Here is an 18,609-nt window from a genome sequence, read left to right as displayed (position 1 = left end):
GTGGGTGCTGGGATCAGGGTTTGTGCGGGGCCTGCCCCAACCAGCCAGCCGTTGTGCAGTTCACAGCTCTGCCCACCTTCCTCATCTCCCTCTCTCCCGAGAACCTCCTGGAGCCCAGTGGGCTTTCCATGCTGTTTAGAGTAAAGGGACCCATCACTTCCATGCTCTTTAGAGTAAAGGGACCCATCACCTCCTTAGCACGCACTTTGTGTTCTTTAAAAACCTGCTTCTCTTTCTTCTTTTCAGAAAGAAGCACTTCACTCTTCCTAGTCTCCTGATCCACCTGGCCCTTTCGTTGTGTCTGGAGGGGTGGGTGGGGAAGGGGGCACCCGGAAGCCCAACTCCACTGGCCTGGTCCGGCCACCCCGCTCATGCTCAGTGGCCTTCTGGTCACCCCGCCTGGGGCAGCCACACTTTGGTGCCTTAGAGTTTCTGCTGCCTGAAATCCTTGTGGGTCCCTGGCCCTGGGCTGAGCGCTGCAGGCACCATGGCTGATGGAAAGCTGTATACAGGATGGGTTAGGGGCAGACGGTCACGTGGGCAGTCAGGATGGAAGCCCTGGTGCTCGACAGAGGTCGGGGCAAAATTTGAATGTGGGGAAATAAGACTCGGACTTCTTGACTGTTACCCAGAGGTGTCATGAGGTCCTAGTGATGCTGACTCGGTGGCCCATTGTGGGAGTGCAGACTCCAGACCCCAACAATGTATGTTACTAGAGGATCAAAGCGTGAGGGCAAGAACCCAGGTGCCTCTTGTCAGAACAGAAGTATTAGTTTTTATAGGATCACTAGGCATTTGAGCTTCATTTTTGTTCAGCAAGCGACCAACAATGGAGTAGGAAATATTTGAGACGTGGGGCATTTGTTTCTTTGCCCTCATGAACACCTCAGTCTTCAGTTTGTTGCTCAAGGAGCATGACTCACATATACAACTTTAGCCACTTCATTAGGAAACACCACCCTTCAGCCAGCTCCTGAGATTCACAAGCGCAAGCTCAGAGCCACCTTCTCCAAGAAGGCTTTCTGAATGCCCCAGGAAGCACCTCTGGATGCCAGGGTGTCATCAACTCTGCCACCTACCACGCTGCTACGTTCAATCTTGTGTCTTTCCCGGACTGGTTTTCCCATTTTAGTTGCAAGTTCTGTGGGGTGGACACAGCACCTGCTTCTTCTCTCCCATGACAGCTTTGCTACTCAAAACGGGGTTCAGGCACCAGGCACTCAGATCTCATGGAGGAGCCTGTTTGAATCAGAATCTCCTCCCTCACCCCAGATATTGTGAATCAGAATCTTTCTCACAACAAGCCCCCTGCCTCACCCGTATTATAGGTGGTCTGTAATACACTGAACTTTGGGAAGTACTATGCTAGGGCATCTATTCCCAGTGAATAGGAATAAAACAATGGACTCGGACCAACCATGGAATCACTCTTCTGTGGATTTCAATCCTAACTGCATCTTGAATCATTTGAGCGGCTTAAAAATAACGCTAGCCTTATGTCCAGTTCTAATCCCCAGAGAGTCTGACCTAACTGGTCTTGGGTGGGACTTGGACATCATTTGTGAAAGTTTCCCAGATGCACATTTAATGTGCACTTTGTGCCAGCAACTGCTGCTCTAAATACATTTCCCAGTTAGACTTGTGTTTTCTCACTGATGGAAGCAAATCCCAGAGTAAGCTCCAAACAAGTCAAAAGCCGGAAAATTCCTGAGTAATCTTAGAGTGGAAAATATCTAAAAGACCCAGAGATGATTCTAGTATTGTTTTCCCCGAAATGGGTGACTTATTTGAAAGCCTGGGGAAAGGGGGGATTCAGTGATGGCTGTTGAGTCATTGGCAAATACTGCTGCCTCCCTTGGCAAGTCCTCAAGGTGGGAGTTGCTCAGCAGATGTTTTACCTCCAGTCTTAGGCCAGGAGCAGTTTGACAGCAAAGACCTTTTCAATCTCAGTAATCCTAATGCATGGATAGATTGATGGATGGATGGATGGATGATGGATAGATGAAAGAAAGGAAGGATGAATGAATGGAGAGATGGATGGATGGAAGGAAGGAAGGAGGGAAGGATGGATGGGTGGATGGAAGGAAGGAAGGATGGATGGATGGATGGATGGATGGATGGAAGGAAGGAAGGAGGGAAGGATGGATGGATGTATGGTTGGATTGAAGGAAGGATGGGTGGATGGATGGAAAGTAGATGGATGAATGTCACTGAGAGTTGATGTGAAGACATATGGGGAATATTGTACTGTAATTTGAGAGGCCTGACTTCTAGTCCTAGATCTCCACTCCTCTTGCTTCCCTGGTGTCTTTGGTTTTTCCTTGGAAACCTTTGCTTCCAATCTTGTCTAGGCACCCAGGCCTTTTAGGTTACTTTTGCCAAGCCAGCTACATCTCCCTTAGTAGTGAGGGTAACATCCTGTGTCTCATTCTCTGTGCTCAGAGTATGGCTGTTCAGATATTAAAGAACCTGATCAGAGGTCTTACCTGGAGACCCTGGTTGACAGGGAGGTTATTATCCCAAATATTGCTCTCAAAATTTTGTGCATAAGAAAGTTTTCTAAGGAAACAAGTAGCAGCACTCCCCAAATTTGCTCAAAGACTCACTACTCAAGAAAGATGGAGCTAGACAGAGTGTGTCTATCACACTGTTCTTCCTGTTGGGAGTTTCAGGATGTATATAGGAGTAACAAATGAGGTCCATCTTTATGTGGTAAGGTCATCTCTGGGCTGTTTCCACCACCACCTCCCCCCCACCACCCCCGCCCCACCCCAGATAATACTTGGGACAGCAGCTGACTCCACCTAAGCAGAACTTCCTGAAGAAATTACTAGAAAAGGTAGCAAAAGAGGCAGATGAGGGTCCTCATTAGTGGCCTCCAATCTCTCCTCCCCTGATACATCCCTGGATGAAGAGCAACAGACAGAAGGGTCACAGGAAGTTTAGGGACCCCCCCCCACCTATGGCTTCAGGGGCTTCTCTGGTGGCTCAGATGGTGAAAGAATCTACCTGCAATGCAAGAGATGTGGGTTTGATACCTGAGTCAGGAAGATCCCCTGGAGGAGGGCATGGCAACCCACTCCAGTGTTTTTGCCTGGAGAATCCCACGGACAGAGGAGCCTGGTGGACTGCAGTCCACGGGGTCACACAGAGTCAGACACAATGGAGCAGCTCACAATACTGTGACTTCAGAGGGCCCCGCTGGGCTGTGGTGACGCACTCTGTTAGCCTGGAGACAGGAATCCTAGATCCTGAGTCCAAAGGGCTCAGAAGCCATCCCTTGAGCCCCGCTGCCCAGCTCTTCATACCACTTGTGACCAACGTTCTTCTATGCTCTGCTCAGGTACTTCCGGAGAAAGGGCGCCCAGGACTGTCTGGGGAGGAAAAGGTGGAGGCGCCCTTTCCTCTGAACGTTGAGCTCCAGGGCACTTACCAGAGTAAATCCACGGCCCAGGTCTTACCTCTTCAGTGCCAACCTCCCCCACCCAGCCTCAACCTCCTTCCTGCTCAAGTCTCTTTCCTTCTCTGTTTCTCGCTGCCACCGAAAGACTGGGGCAGGGAGCAGACGAGGAACGAAAGCCGAGAATCGCGCGTAAGACCGAGGACCCACGGGTACGCGCTTGGGTGCTCTGACGTACGAAAAGTACGAATGTCATCACATATGCATACATTCATTTTTTCAGAGGGGAAGTTAGAAAACAGGGATTGGAGGGGCTTCCCTCGTGGCCCAGTAGCTACGACTGCGTGCTCCCCATGCCGGGGGCCCAGGTTCCCTCCTGGGTCAGGGACTAAGCTCCCACGTGCTGCAGGTAACCATCTCACATGCTCCAGCGGAGACTTCACAGGCCACAACTGAAGACGCCACAGGCCTCAGCACAGATCAAAGAGCCCACGTGCCGCGACTAAGACCCGTGCAGCCAAATCCGTGAACAAAAGTCAGTATTAAAAGAAACAGAGACTGGAGGGGAGCAGAGAAGAACCAAAATTCTTCCCTGACTGTCTTCCTGCCCAGCACACGTGCCCCTCTGAGGCTCCCCCGAAGTCGTTAGAAAGCCTCAATTTAACCGCTTTCAAGAATACAAGGGCTTATAGCTTTTTGAAGCAATTGACTGAATGAAGATCCTCTTTCCTCTCCTCCCAGGGAATGGCCTGGGATGAAGAGAAGAGAAATAGGTTCCCGCTCATGTAAGCCCTCCCCTACGAGAAGCAAGGACATCGACTGAGGGCAAAAAGGCCCCAAGAGCAAATAGCAGAAGCCTCCCCAGCAGGGAGCAGTATTACAGCCCTCACCCTCCCTGAAGCCGCGCTCCTGGCCTGAGCGCAGGGCGGAACCTACCTCCCAGAGGCTGGAAATAACCGTGATGACACGTCAGCCTTGGTGCTTGCGCCTCCGAAGGCCTCTCAACCCGGACCCTGCTCTATATGTCTTCGGTTTGGAAACTTTTTCATCTGAAAGTGCCCCAACTTGCAAAGGCCTTTTGACAGAGCTTATTTTATTTCCTGTTCAGAATTCTTGACATAGAGCAAGAGAACCAGAAGGCAGTCTCAGGATCAGCCCCATCAACCTCCTCATTTTACAGAGAAACTGAGGCCCACAGAGATCCAGCAGTTTGCCCCCAAATCACGCCCTTCACCCCCCTGCAAAATTCAGCTTCCTCCTAACATTTCTCTGCCCTCGCCTCGGGGGACCCGGCCCCACTTCCCAAAGGAACCCCTGTTTCTCTTTCAGGTCTCTGCTGGTCATGAGGCGATGAGGAGGGCAGGGAATGTGTGGGGGCTGGGGGAGGGCTAGCCCGACTTGAGAGTGACTGTAGCTCTGATGAGAATGATCTCAGCAAGATGTGACACAGGCGCCTCCAGACCAGTCAAGGCTTTGCTCAGAGAAGCTAAGAACTCTTCTCTTGCACATCAGCCATTCTTTTCAGCAGCTGACTGTCAGCGAAGCCAGCTCTTTCTGGCGCCTCGATGCTCTCAGATCTCAAAAGGACCAGATGTACAGGTGATAAACAGCACCACCTACTTAAGAAAGGCTGTTTTTAAAGAAAGTAGCAACTGTTTTATGAGATACTCCCTAAGTTTACCAAATCCATATATATATATATATACACACACACACAGTTATGAGCTATCCATCTATCTATATACACTACCTTCTCCAAGGCATATCTTAAAGATAAGCAAGGAACATGTGGTAATCACACTTTGGGATCTAGAGAAACTGAATGATTGAATGTGAAGGGTTAAGCGTTTGTGTTTTAATGACAAACGTGAAGACGGAAATTCCAGTGTGGGCAGTCATCTTTACAAGAAGGGATAATTAGACAAAAATATCATCTTCATGGGTTTCCGCACTGGGTGTGTGTTTTTGAGTCTAGGGCATGCAGATTTGATCACAGAATTCCTAGAATGAAAGAAAGATGATGAAGGCACAGATAAACTCTCAGAATTTCCACAATGCTGAGAAAGGCACCATCAATAATGTGCCTGTTGGCAACATCAGGAGAATTCTCTTTTCAACCACATCCCAGGACCCAGTAATACAGAGACTAAAAACACCCACGTTGACCAATACACTCCCTGTCAGCCCTCAAGTTTTAAATGGTGGCTTTGGAAATTTTCAGAATGAAAATCAGCCTTATGAATCAGCTAGAAATTGCATCTGTTGACAGTCTGATTGATTTTGTTAGTGACCTCTCCCTTCCTAGGAATAAGATTTGTTTATTTTAAGACTGGGCTCCTCTGGGAGGAAAAAGTCTGAGAGATTATTTCTGACCCTGGAGAGATTCCTAAGCCATGTGTGGATCCCAGAAATTCAGCCCATGTCATTCTCTTTGGCTGCCAAGTCCTTACTGGTCTCTGGAAGAGACCTTGTCTGCCCGCCTTTGTCTGTGAAGTCACTTCCACAGAGCTTGGGCCCTGTCCACAGTGAACAGAAAGAGCACTCAGCGGAAAGAACCGGGTTTGAGTCCCGGCCGTGCCACTGCCTCTGTGGCCTCTGAGTCTTGGGGTCTTCTTCATCTCATGGGTTGGTGACATCCACTTTGCAAAGGGACTGTGAAGGTGGAAGGAAGACATGTGTCTGGCCTATACAAGGTACTCTGTGCTCACTCACTCAGCTGTGTCCGATTCTTTAGGACCCCATGGACTATAGCCCGCCAGGCTCCTCTGTCCACGGGATTCTCCAGGCAAGAATACTGGAGTGGGTTGCCATTTTCTCCTCTGTGGATCTTTCCAACCCAGGGATCAAATGCATGTCTCTTGTGTCTCCTGCATTGGCTGATTGATTCTTTACCACTACTCCACCTGGGAAGCCCCGTAAGGTACACTATACATGGTAAATTTTACTTTCTCATTGTCTTTGATTGACTCCCAAATGAAATTTAAAATCCTCAACTTGGGGTCATCCAGTCTTAATCCCCAGTAGCCCTGTACCTCCACCTGAGGCTGAGGGCTTTTCCTGGCGCCCTGCCGCATCTCTGCGCGTGTGGTCCTCTCTCTCTGGAATTCCCATGGAGGGAAATTCACTGGCCCCTCGGGGCTCTTTGTGCTGCTGCTTTTGTGAAGCCTTCCCAGATGGCCCCCTGCTCCCATAGATCTTATCCCACCCCAACCACACTGCTGTCATAACTCTCTTCCCCTCACCAGGTTATATCCTTTTTAAGGTGAGGCTAAGTTTTGTTCACTTTTGTATTTCCTGTACTGTTGAAAAGGGGAACAAGAGGCATTGGATAGATTTTTGAAGATGTGAGTGTATGGCAGAGCACTGCGATCAGACCATTCACATCCTCAGATAAGTCACCAACACCTATCAGTAACCCGCACTTACTCGAAATGTGCTCCCTAGAGATGAGGCACAGTCAACCGTAAAGACTTTTCTGTTCCCTTGGCCTGCCTCTCACTTTGCAAAGACCCGGCGGAGGCAGAAGTCACATAAGTCTTCCTAAAATCATGTCCACTTTTCACTTTAAAGTAAAGAAGATCCTACCCCTGGGTCAGATCATAGCCCAATGACTGGTCACTTCCCCTCAACAGGCCCAAAAGACCCCTTATGCATCATTGTGTTTCACTTCTTAACACATCTTTCTGTGGCCACTTGGCATTATTATATGTCTAGAAATGAAGGATATGAAATTATAGATGCTGATACGTTTTCCTGCATAAGCAAGGGAGGACATTTTTAGAAAATTCACATGCCATTAGGAAGGAGGTTTGAGGCTGAAATTGGTGGCTTCTTATTTCTTTAAAAAAAAAAAAAAACAGAAACGGACAATATCCTTCTGAAAGGATGAATGAAATGCAAAACTTTCACATATGTACACATACACACATATATATATACATGCATGTAGACACATAAGAAGATAAGAATTAATGTTCTCAAAGTGATATGCTTATATTTTTTAAAAAACTTCTATAAAGTTGCACATACAAGGAGCTTCCTAGGTATCATTTCCTTGAAGCTTAACTTTTCTGAGATCCTAAATGATCCCAGTGCTTCATATGAGTTACTGACATCTGAGGCACATTCACCTGGTATTAGAGAGATTTCTACCAGACTTCTAGTATTACCCTTACAGCCAGTGGATGCAGTGGAAAACTAAATTCACGGGAAAATAAAATCTCTTGTGGAATCTGCTCATTAGTATCCGGTTAACAGTCAAATATCACACCACTATGTTCTTCCCAGAATCAACTGTCAAAGACCTTGAGTGACAAGAACTCCCCATTCCGAGTTCTCTTTATAAGTCGGTGATGACTGAGGCAAAGAATGGGGCCCCGGTGGGCCATGGACACAGAGGCAGAACCCAGGGTCCCATCCCCTCCCTGTACTTTCTACTTAGATGCCCCTCGTATTGTGTGATTGGGAAGAGTCTACATCCTTAGCCTTCCCAGGACTCCAAAGGCACCAGTGACCTCTTACCTGTCACGCAGCCAGGTACCACGATGAATACGAAGAACCTCCACATCAGCAAGCTTGGCTCCATCCTCCTGGCCCCTGAGACCACTGCCGATGTCGGGGCTGGGAAGAGAAAGTGCTGCTCTGCAGAACGCCGGGTTTCCTTTCAGCCTCTTGTTGGCATCGCACCGGGAGACGGGAATGAAGGGTGAGTCCGCTCAGGTTGTCATCCCTGCCGGTCCGTCAACCTCTAGGGCAGTAAGTGCTTACTCTGTATAAGTATTAGCCTGGGTTCTTCAGCCAGGAAATTGTGCGTACCACTCTCTTCTCTAGTCTCAAATATAGGAAGTGGTTTTAACCAGGTTTTTTTTTTTTTTTTTTTCTCAAGTTCAGTTGCTGGGAGGTGTGGGCTGGGGTTGGTGAGAAGGATTGGGGTTCGTTTATGAATCCGTTCTTTGGCTTACCCCTGAAAAAGACAGGGAGATTCCCACTGCCGTTAAAGCAGGGTGAGCAAGCCCTTCTTGGCAGTGGTCTCAACTAGAGTTTCATAATCTGATGTCACCGTGAAACTGAGGTCCCGGACTCGCAGCTCCCCGGGGAGTCGCAGGTGCCACTCAAGATGGAGGGGCGCCAGGTCATGCCAAGCAGTCTTGGCCCTAGATGGGAATTTCCTAAAGCTGTCTGACCATGGAGCCCTTGAAGAAGTCCACTTGGTCTTCGGGTGGGGTCTCCAATATTCAGATAATTGAAGAGGAAGCACAGACTGCCCCACGCTCAGAGCTCCTGAATATTCTCCCAAGACTTACAATCAGTACTAGCCGTAATTCTCTCACCATGATGCCCTGGGTCCTGAATATGAGTTGTCATTTTATAAGATATTTTGCCACCAGCTGTGTTTTTTTCTTGAAAGATCATTACTAAAAGTGGATTTTGGTTTTCAACGTTGGACTTTTTCTTTTTTTCCAGAGAGTTGAATCTTGCTTTCCTGTTTAATGATCAGAGCTATCTTCTGATTTTCACAGAATAGTTGACTATGTTTTGCCCTCTAGAAATTCATGTCATGGTGTATTTATATTAAAATAAAATTTAAAAAATATTAGCAAGTAAGCAAAAACATTGACAAAAGGAAGACTATCCAGGCATGACAAAGCAGTTCATAGTTCCAATATGTGTTATTGATAAGCTCTAAGAATATTCTGACATTCTGTAAGAAAGACAATTACTGGGACTTCCCTGGCTAAGACTTCACCTTCCAATGCAGAGGAGGAGGTTCAATCACATGTCCCAGGACCAAACACCCACAACATGAAACAGAAGCAACATTGTAACAAGTTCAATAAAGACTTTAAAAAAAGATGTGTGTGTCTTAGTAGCTAAGTCCTGTCTGACCCTTTGCAACCCCATGGACTGTACTCTCCAGGCTCCTCCTTCTGTGGAATTCATGGAAAAAAATGCTGGAGTGGGTTGCCATTCCTGTCTCCAGGGGATCTTCTGAATCCAGAGATCAAAGCCAGATCTCCCTCGTTGCAGGCAGATTCTTTACCGTCTGAGCCCCAGGGAAGAAGAAGAAAGAAAGAAAAAGAAAGGAAGGAAAGAAGGAGGGAGGGAGGGAAGGAAGAAAAGCAATTACCATCTCTGAAAAGAGCCTTGTGCATGAGTGTGTGAGTGCTCAGACCTGTCCAACTCTGTGACCAATGGGCTGTCGACCACCAGGCTCCTCTGTCCCTGGAATTTTCCAGAGGAGAATACTGGAGTGGGTTGCCATTTCCTACTCCAGGGAATCCTCCCGACCCAGGCAGGGATCAAACCCGCTTCTTTTGCGTTTCCTACTTTGGCAGGCAGATTCTTTACCACTGAGCCACAGCCACCTGCAGATGAACTAAAAGGGGTTTTCAGACTAAATACCAGAGTTTGCAGGGAAAAGCATGAACTGCTCTCTTTCTGGGAGAGCAATACTTGTCAGAATGTGACAGGATCATCGATAGCATTCCAGGACAGGCTTACGCTCACTGCTGGAAACATTCTCAACCCACAGAAGGAGAGCAGCAGTTCGTGTTGTCTGTAGGGCTGGCCCAGTTATTAAGCTGGAGATTTTCCCCGGCTACAGGTATCAAAGTATAATTTTGAAACAAACACAGAAAAATTGGAAATATAATCCAAATAACATCCCCTCCCCCAAAGCATTGAAGAGTGGTTGCCAACGTGATATTTAGGGCTGAATTATTCAGAAAGGGAAGGAGCAGAGAATGGTTAGTGCTCAACATTCAAGAGTAAAGCAATGAAAGGAAAACGAGACCAAAATGGGAAATCCAGCCAAGATCAGTGAGCACGTTGGTAATGGAGAAGCAAACAAAGCAGAATGACCTCCACGCTTTTTTAAAATTAATTTCTTTATTTGGCTGTGCCAGGTCTTAGCTGTGGCACACAGGACCTTCCATCTTCATTGCAACATATAGGATCTTTAGTTCGGCATGCGGGATCAGGAATTGGGCCTGGATCCCCTGAATTGGGAGTGTGGAGTCTTAGCCACTGGACCACCAGGGAAGTATCGACATACAAGCTTTGAAGGTATTTCATATTTTTTTAACTCTAGAGGGTCTTTGGAATTAATATTTCTCCTTGGAAAGTAACAATTACCTAAAGTTTACTAATACCTTCAGTTTTATATCAGTTTTCTTCTGTGAATTTAAAATTAAATGTATGAAACGAGTTGCCAGTCCAGGTTCGACGCACGATACTGGATGCTTGGGGCTGTGCACTGGGACGACCCAGAGGGATGGTATGGGGAGGGAGGAGGGAGGAGGGTTCAGGATGGGGAACACATGTATACCTGTGGCGGATTCATTTTGATATTTGAGAAAACTAATACAATATTGTAAAGTTTAAAAATAAAATAAAATAAAAAATAAAAAAATTAAATTAAATTAAATTAAATGTAATGATATTTATTTACAAAATTTTTGAGGACCAAGGAAATATTAACCAGGATTTGAAAGATATACTTGGACTGAAGTAAGTAGACAACATTAATTTCACAAATTAATTCACTGTTATATAAAATAACCAAAATTTGAATTGTAATTTTTAAAATTGTATTCGCACATAGTTAATTTATAATGTTGTATTTAGTTTCAACTGTGCGGCAAAGTCAGTCAGTTATGTATGTATCTATTCTTTTTCATATTCTTTTCCATTGTGGTTCATCACAGGATATGAAATATAGTTCCCTGTGCTGTACAGTAGAACCTTACTGTTTATCCACCCTGTACATATTGGTTTACATCTGCTAATTCCAAGCTCCCAGCCCTGCCCTCCCCCGTAAGAACCGCAAGTCTGTTCTCTATGTCTGTGAATCTATTTCTGTTTCATAGATAGGTTCATTTGTATCATATTTTAGCAAGTTGTAATTTTTTTTTTTTTGCTTTACAACAGAACTTCCCACAACCCCTTCTCATAATTATTAGAAAAGTTAAATCCATTTTATCTTACTAGCAACAAAATAAGAAAATAATAGCAAAATAGTTAAACATCTTTAATTTTATCTTGTTTATTACTTAAAATAATGTATAAACTGTGGAAACAAAAATAGTGAAATGGGGCTTTTTTTTAATAATGTAAAAGCTTTATTTCACCCCACAATTAGCAGGTGGGTTTTTTTTTTTCAGTTCAACTAGACGTTTTCTTCCTACAGTTGCCTGGTTGGGGGTTCTTTTTAATCAAATAACTGTATTTTTTATGAGTAGTGTTGCTGAATTAGAGCCTTGAAAGAAAGCCACATTTGACATTTTATTCCACACTGGAATGTTAGGGAAAAGGTAGGGCATAGAAATTGCACACTGCTCCCAAAAACATCAGGTGGTTTACCTTGGGACGCTCATTTTTCCATTTGTAAGAAGTTTCAGGTTGGAATTTTTCATTTTCACTTTGAAATGTTAGGATGTGTTGTTTGTTTAAGTCAATCCAAGTTGGAAAACCATGAAAAATTCTTTTTAAGTCAGTCTTCTTGGGACAACCATGTAAAACTCTTTTAAGTCACAGAGCTTAGTCAATATGATATACATGTGGGGGTTCATTAAACTGAATAATATCATAAATACATGATGAAGTTATGGACAGGGACCAGAGACCAGTAGGCTGACAACCGCATCATGACTGTTGTCATGGAGACAACATGCCATGGTAGGGTGGAGACAGCCAGCAGGGCCCCCAGGTGACCTTCCCTTCTTCTCAGGTGAATGATCAGAGCACATTCCCTAGCCCCCTGGAGCTAAGTGTGGTTCTGTGGTGATGTTCTTGCCAAGAAACATTAGCAGAAGTGGTGTTTACACCCCTGCCTGTTTCCCTTCTTTCCCTTCATTCCATGGCTGGAATGCAGTGACCAGAGTCATCCTGGAAGTTGAGTGCTCCCCCTGGGTTCCTGAATGCCTGGAGCACACCTATCCATGAATTGTCATTTAGGAAACCAGTAGATTTTCTGGTATATTAGGTTGCATTCTTGTTGGGTTTTTGTTACAGCAACTTAGCTTACCCTGACTGATATCATTGGTTCCCACAGACGGATCAAACATCGTGTGCTCCTGGATCAGTGACTTCCCTTGGGGTGGCAGGTTTGCTTAGGGAGGACTCAACCATTCTCAAATCCCATAAGAATTGTCATAATAGTCTCAATCTGACTCATCATAAATGGAAAAAAAAACCCCAGCATTTTGTGAACTTCTAACCAAAAATGTTTTCCCTTACCTTTTCAAAATGTGGGACTCTAAACATTAAATCTAGGTAAATGGTTCAATTATTTGGCATGTTATTTAATTGAGGTTTCTTCCTAATATTGTTTCATAGAAACACACCTTGACCTTCGAACCAAGAGGTTGGTGAAGTTCAAGTAGCTAAGCAGCACCTAGTCCACTAGTAAAGCAGCAGAAAAAAAATCATCTTGAAGTACTTAATGGATTGTGATGATAAAGTTATCTACGTGCATACGAGTAACAGTCACAAAGTCTACAGAATTTTTCTGACAAAATAAGGGGACCAGCTCCTGGCGCTAAGATGGACTCATATAAGACAAATAACTTGGTCAAGTTTTACAGTTTGCACTGAGCTGAACTTTCAGTCTTCGTCTCCTGACCTTGACAGCACCGGGTGGAGGCAGAGAGTGAAGAGAGCAGACCCATTTTGCCGTGAATTGTGTGTATATTGTACCAAGGCTGCATAGAGCAAAGCTACTCCCCACCGTGGGTACGTTTGAGAAGGAAAGACACTTGACTATCACTTTTTAATCCTCAGACTCAAACCCTGGGTTGAATTTCATTTTACCTGCCTTCATTCATCAAGGTCATTTTAAGACTTGCATGCTGTCTAAGCAGCACGTAGCCTGAACAATAAGATGTTTGCCCAAGTTGTCGGCTAGGAATTTGGAGTTTGCTGTGTCCAGTTCAAGCTGATGTGGTTAAGACTGGATGGAACCAAAGACCCTTCAACTGGGCAGGTGTGAATGTCTGCATGGTGACCTTTTGAAGGTAATTTAGTCACTCCTGCACAGAAAGATAATCATGGCACCTTTTCCCAATCGTCTTTCCCCACTCTCCCATGCCTCAGACCATCCTGCTTCTTCAGTCTTCATCCCAGAAATACTCCAGCCCCTTGCCATCGGGGAGTCTAACTTGAGATTTGCTTTTCCGTCTCCTCACCTGGCTGCCTTGTGAATAACCCCTCTCTGCTTCAAACCGCAGTGTCCTAGCATTTTGTCTTGCTATGTCGAGTAAGATGAACCTGGTTCAGTAACAGACTAACACTATCACAGCACTTGCTTTGCTGTATTATCATCCACTCTTTTTTTTTTTAACTTTCGATCGTTCTATTTTGCATTGAGGTGGAGCTGCTTAACAATGTTGTGAGTTTCAGGTGAACAGCAAAGGGACTGAGCCATACATATCCATGTATCCATTCTCCTCCAAGCCCCCCTCCCATCCAGCCTGCCACATTTAGCAGAGTTACATGTGCTGTACAACAGGTCCTTGTTGGTTACCCATTTTAAATATAAGTGTCCATCCCAAACTCCCTAACTATCCCTTTCCCCTCATCCTTCCCCCGGCCACCATAAGTTCTTCTCTAAGTCTGTGAGTTTCTGTTTTGTAAGTTCATTTGGATCATGTCATTTTAGATTCCATATATAAAGGATGTCATATGATATTTCTCCTTCTCTGTCCGACTTACTTCACTCAGGAAGACACTCTCTAGGTCCATCCATGTGCTGCAAATGCCATTAATTCATTCTTTCAATGGCTGAGTGATATTCTGTGGTATATATGAACCACATCTTTATCCATTCCTCTGTTGATGGACATTTAGGTTTCTTGCATGTCTTAGCTATTGTAAATAGTGTTGCAATGAACATTGGGGTGCATATATCCTTTTGAATCATGTTTTTCTCCATCTGCCCAGGAGTGGGATTGCAGGGTCATATGGTGCCTCTATTATTAGCTTTTAAGGACCCTCCACACTGTTCTCCACAGTGGCTGTACCAACTTACATTCCTGCCAACAGTGTAGGAGGGTTCCCTTCTCTCCACACCCTCTCTAGCATTTATTGTTTGTGAATTTTTTTTTGATGACAGCCATTCTGGCTGTTGTGAGGTGATATCTTATTGTAGTTTTGATGTGCATTTCTCTAATAATGAGTGATGTTGAGCATCTTTTCGTGTGCCTCTTGGCCATCTGCATGTCTTCTTTGGAGAAATGTCTTTTTAGGTCTTGTGCCCATTTTTTGAGTGGGTTGTTTGTTTTGATACTGTTAAGTGTCATGAGCTATTTGTAAATTTTGGAGACTAGTCTATTATTAGTCACATCATTTACAGATATTTCCTCCCAACCTGTGAGTTGTTGTCATTCTGTTTGTTGTTTCGTTTGCTGTGAAAAAGCTTTTGAGTTTAAGTAGGTCCTGTTTATTCATTTTTGTTTTTATTTCCATTACTCTGGGAGATGGTGTCATCCCCACCTTCATATGCCTTTTCTTCCTCTAGTCTGGTGGTTAATCTTTGTTTTGGGGGGATGTGGTTACGCTTTTGAGAATTTGATAGAATCTCTAATTTCTTCCCTTGGAAAAAAATATACATCAACACATCCCCAGGAAGTTAGGAGTCCATTTCAGAAGAGTCTCCTTCACTTTGAGGACTTAGATGAAAAGATTTTCATGCCAATTTACGGGCCTCTGGGCAGCTTAATCACACGACCCAACCCAGAGTGTGACACGTGGGTATCCAATGGCTATTTGTTAAAATACATGCCTATAAGAATACAACTGGCGTCTATTAAAGCAACTTCAGATACATTCTTCATGAGCATACATTGAAGGTTTGTTTCAAGCCTACTACTGCCAGATCATTTCCAATCAGTCCAGGTCAAAGATCTTCCTGGTAGAGATTCTTTTTGGAAGAAAAGGTGACTAGATGACACAGACAGATTATGTTCAAGAAAGGAAAGTTTGGTTAAAGGTAACTAAGTTCCTCCCAGGAGAGGCGGTCAACTGTTCAAGTTGAATCTCAACTTTTCAGGAAGTTGCTCAATTCTGTTATCAGAAACACTTGGTACTTCCCAGAAGAGACCATTCATTGCATCAGACAACACATTTCTGACCCAGACTGCCTTTTCTGAGGTTTGTCACAATTTTGTAGCAGTAGAAGGTGATAAATACTAGTGATAATGATAAGAGACATAGAAGTTCAGGAAGAGAAAAATTCAGGAAGACTGATATGATCAGCCTCAGAACTGTCCTTGAAGGATGAGTGGGGAGGTGGATACTGGGGGTAAGAAGGCGTGGTCTATTGTCGAATAGAAATAGAGATAGGTAGAGAGAGGACGGGCTTCCCTGGTGGCTCAGATGGTAAAGAATCTGCCTGCAGTGTGTGAGACCTGGGTTCGATCCCTGGGTTGGAAAGATCCCCTAGAGAACAGAATGGTACCCACTCCAGTATTCTTGCCTGAGGAATTCCATGGACAGGGGAGTCTGGCGGGCTACAGTCCGTGGGGTTGCAAAGAGTCAGACACGACTGAGCAACTAACACACAACAACACAGACCAGGGGGTGGGAGCCAAGAGCAGAAATGGCAGTCGGATTTAGATGGAGGTGGACCTCAAAGGACAGAATGAGATGTGTGGACTTCAGCCGCTGACGGAGTCTAAACAGAGTGGGACATATTCAATGACATCATAGTCAGCCTGAGCTGGTGCAGCGGAAAGTAAAGGCACAGGGACAGAGATCCCGAGATGCTCTTCAGGCAGGAAATAACAGGACCTGAATGAGGGGATGATGCAGAAGGGTTACTGTCAGAATATACGACAAAAGAAAAATGCAGCTTGTAATACCTGGTATTTGGAGGCAAGAGGTCGGGGATGGACACTGTGAACTTTGGCAGAAGTGAAATTCATTGATTGGAGTTTCACCTTTTCCTTCCCTTGAACATTCCCAGGCAAAGATGCTAATAAGTGTGAGATGAAGAGACCAGTGGGAAGTGGCGCAGCAAGGGAGGACGTGGAAGAAGACTGTGGATGTTTAAACCCAGGTGCATGAGGCTGAGGTTAGGTGAGTGGAAGAAAGGTGGGTTAATGCAGGGGTCCCCAACCTCCAGAATCTAGTACCTGATGGTCAGAGGTGGAGCTGATGTAATAACAAGGAAATAAAGTGCACGATAAATGTAATGCACTTGAATCATCCCCAAACCATCTCCCTGCCGGCCAGTCCGTGGAAAAATTGCGTTCCTTGAAACCAGCCCCGGTGCCAAAAAGGTTGAGGACTGCTGGATCAATAGGGAGGAGTTAGTCGCTCATTCGTGGTTGTCTGTCATTCTTGCTGTCTTGTTCCGTCCTTGAAGACACGGACTTTGTCATTTATCATCCAGACTATCCTAAGCCTTGGCTCTCCAATCTTTCCCTGCACCCCTTATAATGAACAAATTGCAACAAACTGTTTCTATTTATCAGAATCTAGATTGGGGAGGGAGGGTAAAGGAGCAGCAGGCAAAAGAAGAAGAGATGGTGAGAAATCAATCCTCCTCTTTCACTTTTCCTTCACTTGCCGTTATGGCTTTGTCAAAGGTCATTTCAACAGTGCCCCTAGTCCCGAGTTGCACAGATTCTCCTATGAAAGGCCGATAAAAGAAGTGGATCGTGAAAGATTGAATGCAGAAATAAAAGGATGAGGTAAGAGAAAGGGTAGGACAAGGAAGAGAGAGATAAGGAAGAAATGACTGCAGCGAGACCCTGAGTCCTACCTGGGGATGCTGACCCCTGATCACTGGAGTTGTTGTCCTCCCGCAGATGAAAGGGTGCTAAGGTGAGCTCTTTATTGAGTCCACCGATTACTGTTTTCAGGTATTAAAATGCCACTTCTCTAAGGTGTGCTTGCAAAATGGGCATGAGTATGTGCGTTAGAGCAGTCAAGGCCCAGAAAAAGTGCTCCATTAAAAAAAAGAAATGCTGGACCAAGAGGAAGTAGGGTTGAGAGAAAGTGGCAGAGAAGGGATTGGGATAGAGCGAAAAATTAAGGGGGATCTAAAATCATTGGAAGATTTTGCCATTTGCTTTGCAATGTTAACCCTTTCCCCCAATGAAAATTCAATGAAAATCTTGGTTCTGGTGCTCATTTCTTGCTTATGCCTTTTGGGGTTAATTTCGCTTAGAGAATGGGTGCAAATGCTGAGCACAGCTTTCTTCAACAGATTGGGACAAGAGAGCTGTTTAGCTCAGAACTTCATGATTTCTCTCTGATCTTTCCTGCCTCTGCTTTTTTTTTTTTTTTTTTACCATTTTATTTTCTTCTAGCATCTTCAAGGGAAGTTCAAGAAGAAGAGGTGAGACTTGGATAAAAAGGATTTCACCTTTGTCAAGTCCTGCGTCAACAGAAGTTGATAACACCTACAGTTAAACATGCACTATGCTAGGACCTGGGGGGATCTGAGAAATGAGGGCACGGCCCTGCTCAGGGGATGCTCAGGGTCTCCTCAAAGGTGAAACAGATGCGCCCTCCACAAGGGGAATGACATGAGTTGCAGGGTGTCTTAGCCACCAGGGCTGCCCTGCCTCACCCAGCCATACCACATAAAAGCAGCCTTGCTCTCTCATCTTGTACCTCCTTTCTCTAGCAGAGCAATGTGCTGAGCTGTGGTCTCAGAGTCAGAATCCAAGAGAAAAGAAACTTGGCTCTCCCGGACAGAGGCAGTGTGATGACCAGAGGTAGTGCAGGGACCCTGTTGTTTACATAGCGCATAAAGGTTCCCCAGGTGGCGCTAGTGGTAAAGAACCCGCCTGCCAATGACAATGAGACACGAAAGACTTGGGTTCGATTCCTGGGTCGGGAAGATCCCCTGGAGGAGGAAATGGCAACCTACTCCAGTATTCTTCCCTGGGAAATCCCATGGACAGAGAAGCCTGGAGTTCTACAGACTCTGGAGTCTCATAGTCGGACAGGACTGAGCAACTGAGCACACACATGCCTTATCCAGTTGAAGAAACAGGTGGTTTTCCCAGGTCTGTGGTGTGGTGTCCCAGGTCTTTCTGCCTTTGACCTCTTAGTTATGGACTTGAAATCTCCAGTAGAAGTCCCACAATTTACTCTTTCCTGTAGTTTGTGCACTCTGGCGAGCATTCTTCAGTATAATTCAATTCAGTGAGGACTGGGAGAGGCAAAAGGAAATTTACAAGGGCTCCTGCTCTCAAAGA

At 45.2% G+C, this 18,609-nt stretch overlaps 1 protein-coding gene and 1 long non-coding RNA gene across 2 annotated transcripts in view; one reads left to right on the top strand and one right to left on the bottom strand.

Moving 5' to 3' along the window:
• The window catches only part of IL2RA (interleukin 2 receptor subunit alpha), a 47,051-nt gene extending 38,995 nt beyond the window's left edge, over window positions 1-8,056 (bottom strand). The window contains exon 1 of the mRNA XM_005895507.3: window positions 7,922-8,056. Coding sequence (XP_005895569.2) covers window positions 7,922-7,985 — 64 coding nt within the window. The 5' untranslated portion in view covers window positions 7,986-8,056. The remainder of the gene's footprint in view (window positions 1-7,921) is intronic.
• Window positions 8,057-10,350: 2,294 nt separating this feature from the next.
• Window positions 10,351-16,858, top strand: LOC138990498 (uncharacterized). Its single transcript, XR_011466640.1, has 3 exons — window positions 10,351-10,465; window positions 12,737-13,413; window positions 16,362-16,858. It is a non-coding gene; the product is annotated as an uncharacterized lncRNA (long non-coding RNA).
• Window positions 16,859-18,609: the final 1,751 nt, after the last annotated feature.

This window comes from Bos mutus, chromosome 13 (genome assembly GCF_027580195.1).
Source record: "Bos mutus isolate GX-2022 chromosome 13, NWIPB_WYAK_1.1, whole genome shotgun sequence".
Lineage (NCBI taxonomy): Eukaryota > Metazoa > Chordata > Mammalia > Artiodactyla > Bovidae > Bos > Bos mutus.
This window is presented reverse-complemented; position numbering and strand designations above follow the sequence as displayed.